The sequence below is a fragment of the Gasterosteus aculeatus genome, chromosome 17 (genome assembly GCF_964276395.1).
Source record: "Gasterosteus aculeatus chromosome 17, fGasAcu3.hap1.1, whole genome shotgun sequence".
Classification (NCBI taxonomy): Eukaryota; Metazoa; Chordata; class Actinopteri; order Perciformes; family Gasterosteidae; genus Gasterosteus; species Gasterosteus aculeatus.
The window spans coordinates 2,686,371-2,698,255 of record NC_135705.1 but is presented as its reverse complement, the minus strand read 5'-3'; the positions used below and the strand labels follow the sequence as shown (position 1 = coordinate 2,698,255).

The window sequence follows — 11,885 nt, the reverse complement described above, 5'->3', positions numbered from 1 at the left end:
AATATGATAATATATCAGGGATGGGCATTTTTATCATAAATCTATATTTTGATTACATTTCACTGATAATGCTGCTTTACTTTAATTTACTGCTTCAATGAATACTTTATACTTTATTTACTCATAAAAATGCACCGTTAAGTGACTGCTGTTACTATATAAATATATATGTATCTATATATACATATTTATCTGTCTATGTTTGTAACCCATATGTGATTTAGACATATTTAAATAACTATTTTAAACTCAACTGTTGAAGTTTTGAAGCCTGAAAAAATAAATTTAAGAAAATAGGACGGAGAAAGACATAATAATAAATACGTGCCGTTGGTTTGCACCATAAAAAGTTTTTCCTAGCAAGTGTTTAATCATGAAAACAAAGAGCAAACACAATATCCAAACTGTGTTTAAGTGCAGTATAAATAAAAGATACAGACGAGTGAATGAAGGTCGTCTTTGTTTATCGTTCTACTGTTTAGTACATTTGAAGAGAAGTGACGTCAAATCAATTTGCAATTCCAACACATTCTTATTTACAACACAGGACGAGAGGCTCACGTATCATTTACAGATCATCTCCAGCGTTTACTCAGACAGCAAGTTTACCGAGAAACCAAATGTAGCAGAGAGCCCCAAAAAAAACACCCCAAAGTCCTTTTAACACGCACGTTTGATCCTGAACCAATGCACAGAACTCCTCGTGGACTCCAAACACAGAAACTCATCACAAAGAAAAGAAGTGGTTGTAAACATTGTTGGACTCAAATCAGCTGCAGGACAAAAAAAATAACGGACAAAAACAGTTTTTTGCTGAAAATCAAACAACCAACAGGCGAACATCAACACATAAACTACGAGCTGTCACTCAGGTCACGTGCTGCCAGTCAGGTGGATCTTTTATAACAACGGCCATCGTGCGCTGAGTGAGACGAGTGCTCGAAGGTGACGTCGTGCTGCCGTCCCACGATGCAACAGTCAAGCGGCGGTTCCAGTTGAGGTGTTTGGCTTCGACCGTTGCAGATGCTCAGATGGTTTTTTTTGACAAACCAGCACAGCGTCGCCTTCGAGCACCCGTCGCCGTGTCATCGTCGAGACGCGACGTCATGGCTGCACAATCCGTGGAGACCTTTTTCCCTGCTTGTACCCGTTCAAGCATCCTCCACCTCCTCCACCTCCTCCACCTCGTCCTCCTCAGATGGTGATGAAGCCTCCTTGGTCACTGCTCACCGACTCGGGCACCACGCAGCGACCCTTCCTCCTGGTCACGCGCCGCTTGCGGTGGAATTTAGCGTAACAGCGAAACCCTGAGAGGTCATAGAGAGTGTTTCACGTCACGTTCAAGCTCACATCGACATTTCGTGGCGTCATTACTTTAATTCATCATTCAAGGGAGGCGAGCGTGTAGCGCTACGTGCTAAGCCCGCCCACTTTTAAAGGTAAAAAAAAAGAAAAACTAACCCCAGGTGGAGATCAGCTCCATTAGCACGGATACAAATTCTACAAATTCTCTAAACCCCAAAACATTTTACACAAAAAACAAAGTGTCAGAGGATGAAAGAGCCAAAAGAGGAGCAACGCTTTGAAGTAAAAGGTAAAACTTTCTAAAATGTCAAACTATTCCTCGTGTTTCGTGAGATGCGTGGGGGCCTCTTCCTCACCCACCTTCTTCACACATGCAGTCGTCGTAGCATTTGTTGTTCAGGCCTCTGTTGTGCGGTTTACACTCGTGTTGTCGCAGGTCGCAGCAGGAACCTTCCACCGGCGAGGGAGACAAAGAAAGTCACTTCATCTTCACACAGAATATTTGTCCTCTTTTTCTTTCGCTATAGAAAGACATTACGTCACATTACCCGATGTCACATTTTCTAATTTATTTAACACCACACAGACCAGAAAACACAGCGCTGGCACCTGTCAATCACAAGGTAGCCCCGCCCTAAAGCAGAACCCGCTCTATTTGACTCTAAATGGGCCAAGAAGCCGAGGGACACTAGACTGAAGCCATAAACGTCCTCTTGGGGGGTGGGGGGGGGGGGGGGGGACTGACCCGGGAGACAGTCCAGGTGGTGGTCACACGGCTCGATGGCGTCGGCGTCTACGGTGGCGTTTCCGCTGCTGAGGTTCTTGCTCCGCCTCTTGTCTGCAGCAGGAGGAATAGATTAGATAGATACTTTGAAGTAGTTTGGATATTAAACGTCTTCCGCTCTGGGAACATTCATGGTGCCCAGAGGGTGAATCCCGAACTGACTCAAGTGGCCTCCTGACTTTCCCTCAGCGCCAACGGGCGCATTAGAAGCTCCCCCCCCCCCGTTTCTGTCATCTAACGCCACCACGAACCTTTCTTCCTGGAGGACGGCCATGCGTCCACAGGTTTCATGTCCTCGTAGTCTGTCCAGTCAAACAGAGCCATGTCCAGCGTGGGCATCACGTCTCCTTGTCCTTTCACCCTTCCGGACCTCTGAAAAAAACAAAAAAGACAACTTGAAGTGAACTGACTCAACTGGCTGCATCAGAAATGCAAATATTAAATAACAGCATCTTCTTGTAGTCTTTTAATGTTCAGTGGAAGCATTTGGAGGCGACCTTATTATCGGTTGTTGTGAAATGGTTTTACTGGTCCCGCCCACTTGAGATCCGACTGGGACTAAACAGAGTTTGACACACCTTGAGACCTCCAGAGACCACTTAACCCCGACGGGGTGATTAAGTCAGCAGGACTTCGAGGAGCCTCTCGAGGAACAATCGGTCCACGAAAGACGTCCGTCAAAACACATGAGAATCAAACTCTCGGTGGAAACAGATCCATACGTGTTTGTTCCCTCTGGAGGAATAAGCCCACATTGGAACGACAATTACAGTAATTGCAGGCGGCTTTCTGCCCGTCTGCTCTCTAAACCATCGGAAGATCGAAAATGAATTAAGCCGCCGGTAATAGAAACGATTCCTGCAAAGAACCTCAACATTGTGCCTCACGACCAGTATCCTTCAGTGGAACCGTTCGCTCTCGTTCATCGCATTGTGATCAATATCAACTGAAGAATCCCGACTTCTCATTTTACGCCTCTGATTTCACTTGGACGGCGTCCGACTCGACGGCACATCTGCTCGTCATCACGTGAACGGAGGCCTGCGGGCTGTCGGGTTCTCAGGGAGTCTCGCTTGTAAGCGTTCCAGGGTGGAAGGAGAAAATACAAACGCCGTTTATGCAAACTGTCGAAGCGGCGTGCTGGGTGATTGTAGCAGGTGTGGGGAGGAGGGGGGGGAGAAAAACGACTCTACATTCTGTCCTTGTGTTGGTATTAATAAAAGAGCAGGAGGGTTGTTACAGGAACCGTTGCGCTGGACTCCGGTTTCTGACCCCGCGGGCGTCGTTTTATTACACAGAACACGGCCCAATCTGTGCTCCTCGGAGGGGCCGGCCGGAGGATATTTTTCACAAGCAGCACTTTCAGGTTCTCACTGTGTGTCATTTTCCCGAAATGAGCTACGAGGTTTGGCGGCGGCAGTAGCGGGGGCCCCGTCTTTTCTCCCCTCCCTATTTCCCCCGCCGAAGCCGCAGCCTCATAATAAAGCACTCGGGCCTCCGCGGGGGGTCACCTGGGGTTTGGTGGAGGCCGGGGGCAGCGTTGGGGGATGCTCGTTCATCACCGTGGTAACCATGGAGGAGCCGGAGCCGAAGACGGCGGCGATGGGGGAGGGGGCGTCACCGGGGGGAGTCATGCTGAGGGAGGAGGAGGAGAAAGGATCCTCGAACAAATCTCCGTCCTTAAACGCAGAGCTGAGCTCCGGCGCCGCGAGGAACCCTGGAAGGAAACGCGATGTTACTACAGATGTGTAACGTTAAAAATAACTATTTATATATTTGCGTTTCTCTCTGTAAAGTGGCGTCACGCGTTCAATCTGAGCGGAACAATGCGCCGAGACCCGTGGCCACGTTAACGCGTCACATGTGCGTCCGAATCCGCTCACCTTTCCCATGCCGCTCCTTGTCACGCCGACCCGCCTGCCGCCTGTCCCCAAAATGGTGCCCGTGTCCATTGCCGTGTCTCCGTCCTTTGCGTGTCCCCAGCAACAGCTGGTTCTCCCGGGTCAGGGACAGACCCTTCGCGCTCGCCCGGACTCTGTCCCTGTCCCTGTCCCTGGGGCCCGTCTCCAGCCTCACCGGGCTCAAACCCTCCAGGCCCGTCCCGTCGTCCCCGGGCCTGGCGAGGGGGTGCAGGGGCCTGCGGGAGAGCAGCCCGGCTCCGGCCTTGGCGGCGCGGGCCCCCTGGCCCCCGCCGTGGCGGTGGCCCTGGAGACCCCGGAGAGGGTGCTGCAGGCCGTTGCCGCCGCCGCCGCCGCCCCCCGCCGAGGCCGCCGCCTGTCTCCTCTTGGCGCGAGGAGCTCCGGGCTCGCCGCTGTGTGACAGCGTCAGGGCGGCGAGCAGCAGCGCCACGAGGAGACTGCAGGAGAGAGCCATCGTCCGTCAGGCACGAGCTGCTGGAGAGAAGAACGCCGTAGATTCAGAAACTAACCGGAGGTACATTTGATTTTACATTATGAGGGTTTGAGACTATGAACTGAATAGGAAACAGATCTCAATGCGTATTAATATAAACGAGGCAGAATTTGGGCCATTTAGGTCATTTTGTGGCACCTCGTTACCGTGAAACAGTAGTTTGGTTTAGGCAAGAAAACAACTCGGTTTGGCTTGAAACACAAACAAAGTTCGATAAGAAGAAAAGCGCCGAGTCATTGGCATCTGGACCGGCTGCAGATTTTCAGGCTTTTTATTGCCGGGTGGATGAAAAAAAAAATAAATGCAAATAACCTTCTTTGACCGCCAAGAAATTGCCGTCAGATGTTTCTTTTGATAGAATTAATCTACAACATTATTGCGGCATTTCACAACATTGCTGGAGATGTGGTCTTTTCATCAATCGAACAACCAGAAGCGTTTTTCGAGTATTTTTACATTCCTTCGGACGGCAAACCTCCAGCCCGATTAACGTCCCTCTGAAGATCCTCCTTCAGCTGACCTTCCCTCAGGTGTTTAAAGCACAGGATCTGTGTCCACTCTCACCGTGTTCATTCTCCCATCCCCATCCTGCAGGTTTACGCTGCACCACACATCACCCATCGCGCCTGCACACGCAGTACGCTCACATCCTTCCCGCTCAGCGGCCCGTGCCTTTCATTACACAAGTCAACACAGGTGAGCTGTGACTGGAATATGAGGTCCCGTCAGAGACAAACCCTAATGAAATGGTGCTTTTATTCCCATCTGAATGTTCAAAGCTAAAGTTGCAGGAGAGGCTCGATAATTTAGATTTAATGTCACTTAAAGGTTTTTTCTTTGCATTTAGAGCATTCCATTTATTTGTACAGTGGGAGGCCGAGAGTGCTTTCTCAACCTTTAAAGTAGCTTTAGATGTCACAATATTCAAATAGCTGCAATATTGCATGTTAAATTTGCAAATTGGTATTTAATAAGTAGCTTCTATGCATTTGACTTGTCACTTATTAAACAAAGTCTTTCATTATTTTTTTTAATCCTTTTAATTCGACAAACAATTGGTAGATGTGTAATGAATCCATCGCAGGGGGGGGGGGCTGTGGATGATGCTGGTCATGTCGGGGGATGTTTGCAGTGCGAGCGCAGGCGGCGCCCTGAGGGGCCCGGAGGCCAGACGGCGTCGGTTCGACCAGCTGTGCAGTTTGCAAACAAGAGCGTGATGCTGTCTGCTGAGGTGAGACCTTTATCTCTTAACAGGCCGACAGAGTGCTGGAGGGGGGTCGGGTGGGTGGGGCGGGGGGGGGCAACCGGCCGTGTCACACAAAAGTGTTTAGCCAGGATTACGATCGGCCTGTTTGGCACACCAGGTGCTGCCGCTGCGCCCCATACGGCCAAAAGGCTCGTTTTGTTGGTGACAACAAAAAAGACGTAGGTTAGCGGAGAGGGACGGGGGACCAGAGGACGGCCTGAATGATCACATCCGTCTTGGATATATATATGTATATATATATATATATATATATATATATATATATATATATATATATATATATATATATATATATATATATATATATATATATATATATATATACATGGGCATTTTGGGAAACAAACTTACATCCTTGTTTGAAGAGAGTTGAGGTTAGAAGAAGTGAACCCAAAGAATTAGCATAGCTTAGCATCTGGAAGCGGGTGTGAGGCCGCTCACCCGATGAATACGTCACGCCTGAGTTGATTTCTGTGAAGATTTTATTTTTTTTAATCCCCACAGAATTAGATTTTTAAGTGTAAAACCGTCAATACCAGTTGATATTTTTCCAGGGAGGCCGCAGGCCACCATCCCCCAGTCTGTACACCAACATGAAGCTACAGCCAGAAGCTGGTTAGCATAGCATAAAGACTGGAAACAGCTAGCCTAGCATCGTCCACGGAAGTGGTGGCAAGAGGAGGTGATGCGTGACGGGGAATATTTAAAGCTTTGTTCTGGTTGCATTTGGACGTGGCAGGCTACAGTTTGTGCTAAGCTAACTAGCCTCAGATTCACATTTACTGAGCTCTTCTGACGAGCATATCTTCCACTATCTTTAACTATCCATTCATAGATATTCTCAGACAATCAAATACCGAGATAGATTTTTGGCGCAATATTCGTTGAATGTTAGCAAGATTCTGAAGATTTCACTTTCGTCTGCAGTGAAAGCAGATGCATCCATTCATCGTAGGAGTCTGTCACCAAAGTGTTTGCAGGAATAGAATCAGCTGCGGTGGAGATGACAGAAGCTGAGCAAAATTAATCTTCCCGACATAAAAGAAAGATGTGACGCCTCCAAAGGAACTGAGAGCACTACGCGTCAACCCCATCAAATCTAAGGCCTGAATAGCCGTATCATGTGAAAGGGGGTGCGGGTGGAGGGGGGGGGGGGAGACTTTCATGTGCTGCTAACAGGTGGTGCTTGGAGGAGACACAGGGGGGTGGGGGGGAGGATAATGGAGCACCCTGGGTGGCATGGAGGGCTTTTTAAGCGCAGTCTCTGGTGTGCGATAAACAACCTCCGCTAACAACGCGGCCTCCTGCCGGAGTCGCTGCTCCTCCTCCGAGACCTCTGGGACGGAGGAGGTGGAGCAGGAGCAGAGCATCTGCTGCCGGGGGGGCGATGGGAGGCCGAACCAACCGACGGGGCTCCTTCCCCAAGGAGATGATCCGCCGTTCAATCAGAGGACGTCTACTTAGGGTGGGAGATAATAATACCGACAGTAGCCGCTACGCTAAAATTAAATTGGAAAATGCATTAAATTGTAGCTCCTCTATCATGATACGTATCGATTCTTCTCAATAAACAATCAATGTTCAGGGAAGATTTGAAGTAATGGTGACAACATTTTTAAGATGACAACATATTGAATCCAACAACGGTAGAACAGGTATTGTTATTTAACCGCAGACGTTTCTGTTTAGTTTTTTTAATCTTCTCGCTGGTTGGAAGTGGGCGGAGCTATGTTGGTAGAAAATGATGTCACTCAGGATTAGACAATATTCCATCAGTCACATGGTAATTTTAATCAATCTCATGGTCGTTGGTGTTACCATCTGCTGTCAAAATGCCCTAATGTTAATAACAATGTACGAAGGATTTTTGGCCTTTGACTTTTCCAATTTTAAGATTTAAAATGCAAATATTGAAAAAAGAAAAACCCTCTTTTGGTTTGATTTAATTTGTTCCCCTCTACATATTTATATAGAGCCTGTTATATACAGCTGCTCAGACTTAGAGGAATTCAGTGATGCTGGACTATTGTGTCGTCGTGACGAAGTGAGTTCCTGCAGACCTTTTTTAATGTGAAGAAAAGGAGCGATCACAACCGTGCATGATGCAATCAGACCGGAGAATCCATTGGAAGGCGGTCGTCCTCAAGGGAGGCGTGATCACATCACGAGATGCTTTCAATAACTGCAAAAGCTGAGGAGGAAAACATGCATGTGTGTGTGTGTGTGTGTGTGTGTGTGAAGCACACATAACCGGTCTTGAAAGCTCTGCATATCTCGCTCTGACCTCGGGCTGGAGGTTGTAACGGGAAGTTCATGGACCTCTGAGCTCTCATGTGAGAAAAGAAAATATGAAACGCAATATCACAGAGAAAAAAAAAAAAAATCAATTCTACATTTTTTCACGGCACCGGAGCAGAGAAGCTGAAATTGGTTTACTGTTGGAAAAACAATATATTACAGTGTGTGTGTGTGTGTGTGTGTGTGTGTGTGTGTGTGAGAGACGGACACCAGGGAAACATGAACGAGAGCAGAGTGCGATAAGCATGACGCGATAGGTCATCTTGAAAGAAATTGCAAAGGAGGCACTACAGGGCGGCTGGATGATTAAGATCTGATTGAATCTGAGCCTGTGATTAATCCCTTCAACCCCGTGACACACTAGTTATGAAAATCTACATAACTGACGGGCGGAAAAGGCAGCGAGGCAACTCTGCTATTAAACCGCTGTGTGTGTGTGTGTGTGTGTGTTTCTTAGCTTCACCTGCTGTGACACCAAACCTCCAGGAGCCATCTGCTCCTGTTGTTTCATCTCTCGTAGCAACCAGCGGGGCCATAAGGATCCAGCAGACAAAGACTCCAGACACATGCTGCTGAGGCAGAGCCGTCATGTCCTGTAAGGTTTCCTTCTTCCACAGGCCACGTGCACCCGGGTCTAAAGCGCCAGCCAAATACGCTCATTCTCCTCCTGGTGGAGGTGCTGGACGAGAAGACGTGAAGCCAGAAGCTAATGAGCGTAGCTTGAGAGAATCAGGTGGGAGAAAGACAACGTGCCTCCGTCTGAATGGGACAAAATGTACTGGCTGGTCTACTTTTGACATATTGTATCTGTTTTGTGGTGTAAAATCAGCCATTTCCGGCCATGATTCCTCACACGGGTAAATATCAACATCTCAGCTGCACGCCACGCTTCAGTGAGCAGCGCAAACAAACATGACACATAATGAGAATAAAATGCAGGATGCAAAATAATAGTCATAGATGAGACTGTTGAGACACAAATCACATCGCTTTACTGTCTCATCTCTCATCTCTCGTTGCCGCCACCAAATTATGCTAAATATCAACGCAATAACAAGCACCCAAATTACAGCTCCGGTTACCCCCCCCCATAATGAACACCAGCGCCAGGCTGCAGAAACGCCACAACACTTCATTTCCTGAAGGGCCCATATAAAAGGACGTAGTCCCCCTCAAACGATGTAGGTGGGATTCACTGGATGTTAAAGGCCCCTGAAAGCAACACAGGGTGAAGAAAAAAGCAACAACCAAGCACCATAAGGAGCCAATAAGGAGCCAATGAGGAGCCAATAAGGAGCCAATGAGGAGCCAATAAGGAACCAATAAGGAGCCAATAAGGAGCCAATGAGGAGCCAATAAGGAACCAATAAGGAGCCAATAAGGAGCCAATGAGGAGCCAATGAGGAGCCAATAAAGAACCAATAAGGAGCCAATAAGGAACCAATAAGGAGCCAATAAGGAACCAATAAGGAGCCAATAAGGAACCAATAAGGAGCCAATAAGGAGCCAATAAGGAACCAATAAGGAGCCAATAAGGAGCCAATAAGGAGCCAATAAAGAACCAATAAGGAGCCAATAAGGAGCCAATGAGGAGCCAATAAGGAACCAATGAGGAGCCAATAAGGAACCAATAAGGAGCCAATAAGGAGCCAATGAGGAGCCAATAAGTAACCAATAAGGAGCCAATAAGTAACCAATAAGGAGCCAATAAGGAGGGTTCGTCTGTCGGCAGGAGAGCGAGAGAGCCAAACACCAACTGACGTGGTTGTTATTTGGTTGCAGGTACAACAGATGTGAGACCACGACATCGCCCCTGGTGCAGGGAAACATCAGCGCCACCGTAGAGGCCCCAGCGCACACAGACTCACTCACACACACTCACACACACACACACACTCACACACACTCACACGCACACACACACGCACACACGCGCACTGAGACAAGTGCGTGCACACAAGCTCACACTCCCAGCAGGGAGGCCTCCTCCAGACACCCACACTGAGGCATGTTCCAAAAATGCTGTGAGACATAAACAGCACCAGGAGGCGTCCCACAGAGAGGACAGAATGAGAGAGACAAAGGGGGGGAGGAGGGGAGAAAACAAGATGTGATGCAGAGAGAGAGAGAGAGAGAGAGAGAGAGAGAGAGAGAGAGAGAGAGAGAGAGAGAGGATGCGTCTTTCATCCGGTGGCAGATAAAGACACCAGTTAGAACAAACAAAAAAAGAAATGTTTGGCGTCCGAATGGCGACGACATTTAAATCTAACCGGGAATCGGACACCTGGTCCTGTGTGTGGGAACGGTTTGACCGGTCAGCGCTGAAGGGGGGGCTCCTGTTTAGAGGCGATCAAGTGAAGCATGTAAACGCATTATATGAACCCCCCCCCCCTCTCCCCCTCGCTCCCTCTCTTTTGAAGGAGGCGAGCGGCGCTGACTGCCAGCCAGCGTTGGAGTCTCCATCAAACGGACATGTTCTTTTGGAAAATACACAACTAAAATCCACTTGAACATCACATGACGTCCCTCATATCATTCAGTTATTAGTGAGCGCGAGCTTTGTTTTGGCCCCCGGCCGACTCACCGGGGGGTCCCTCCTCCCTCTGATGATCCCTCTAACGCCTCCCTGCTGATTGACCTGCTGCTAATTATCATCACCTCCTGGATGCGAGTCCACAAACGTCGCTCCTAAGCAACCGGGTTGCAATTTTTAATTTCACAGAATCACACTGAGACTCTCCAACTTTAATCTCCCCAGTATCCCTCCCTTCCTTAACCCCTCACACACACACACACACACACACACACACACACACACACACACACACACACACGATGAGCTGTCAAGGAGAGATAATGGCTGCAATAATTTCTGATTTTCTTCTCCATTCATGGAAATTAACTCCTCGGCAACGTTGACTTGATTTAAAAGCCGCAATAAAACAGCGACATCCGACGAAAGTTGAACTGATTATCGGATTTTGCGGCGTGACATCTAATTGGCTGCTTTCGAAATATAATATTAATTTAAAAAAGCATTTTTTTAAAGTGAAACTGTGGGAAAAACATTTGCAGTAATTGAGTTTTTGACTTAAATAACATGATTACAGCGTTTTACGCGCGGGTTGAAATCATAGTGCAGCACGTTTTTACCAGTAAACCCTTTTATCTGCAGGACTCAACACTTCCTGGTATGTGTCACATAAAATAATCCAAAATGTCCCAATGACCATGAAGTGGATGCAAAGTCCTCCACGCGCCGCGGACCCGCACCGACCCCCTTCAGGAGCATCGAACCCCACCAGCGGGTCCGCGTTCTGCAAAAACCAAACCCGCAACTCACCCCGGATGAAAAGAATTCCTCCTCAGCCGCTGGTTTGTCCGGTTGTTTGTTTGTTTGTTGTGCTTCTCTCGTGTTGTTGTTGTTTACAGCGGCTCCGTCCTTCGGCTGCAGGCTGACGGATCCGTGGTGCGCTCTCCGTGCGCCCCGCGATGTGCAGCATCCGGACCGTCTCCTGCCTCTTATGAGGAGGAGGAGGAGGAGGAGGAGGAGGAGAGGCACCACCTGCTCCGAGTGTGCGCGCTGCCGACTGCGCGTTCGCGTGAGGTTGGGCTGTCGGTCGAGGCTCGTCCCAGCAGGCAGGAATCGTGAGTTGTACCTGTGCACGAGTGGAAGAACAGGACGACAAGAGGCCGAAGGAGAAATCAGGATTTATTCATTTTCTGCAACATTTGGTTCTTTGAAGAGTTTTTCACTGACGTTTAAATAAAGGACCAAACATGAAACCAAAGGTTTAGTCCTGTCAGAACAAGGGGCCG

General features: G+C 48.3%; 1 protein-coding gene across 2 annotated transcripts; it reads right to left on the bottom strand.

The window, feature by feature from the left end:
* Positions 1–447: 447 nt before the first annotated feature.
* Positions 448–11,648, bottom strand: draxina (dorsal inhibitory axon guidance protein a). Of its 2 annotated transcripts, none has more exons than XM_040204694.2 (7): positions 11,410–11,648; positions 3,973–4,482; positions 3,601–3,806; positions 2,341–2,461; positions 2,051–2,143; positions 1,666–1,755; positions 448–1,307 (listed from the first exon to the last, which is right to left on the bottom strand). In XM_040204694.2, the coding sequence occupies exons 2-7, from the start codon at positions 4,460–4,462 to the stop codon at positions 1,195–1,197; spliced, it is 1,113 nt and encodes a 370-aa protein (XP_040060628.2). In that variant the 5' UTR covers positions 4,463–4,482; positions 11,410–11,648; the 3' UTR covers positions 448–1,194. The 2 variants fall into 2 exon arrangements, with proteins under 2 accessions (XP_040060628.2, XP_040060629.2); XM_040204695.2 differs by having other exon boundaries at positions 3,973–4,479; positions 11,410–11,592.
* Between the last annotated feature and the right edge of the window lie 237 nt (positions 11,649–11,885).

Coding starts and splice junctions, on each gene's coding strand:
- draxina (XM_040204694.2), bottom strand. CDS start 4,462: ATGGCTCTCTCCTGCAGTCTCCTCGTGGCGCTGCTGCTCGCCGCCCTG. Junction 3,807..3,972: donor CAAGGAGCGGCATGGGAAAG/GTGAGCGGATTC, acceptor GTTTCCTTCCAG/GGTTCCTCGCGGCGCCGGAG. Junction 1,756..2,050: donor CCACCTGGACTGTCTCCCGG/GTCAGTCCCCCC, acceptor CGCCGGTGGAAG/GTTCCTGCTGCGACCTGCGA.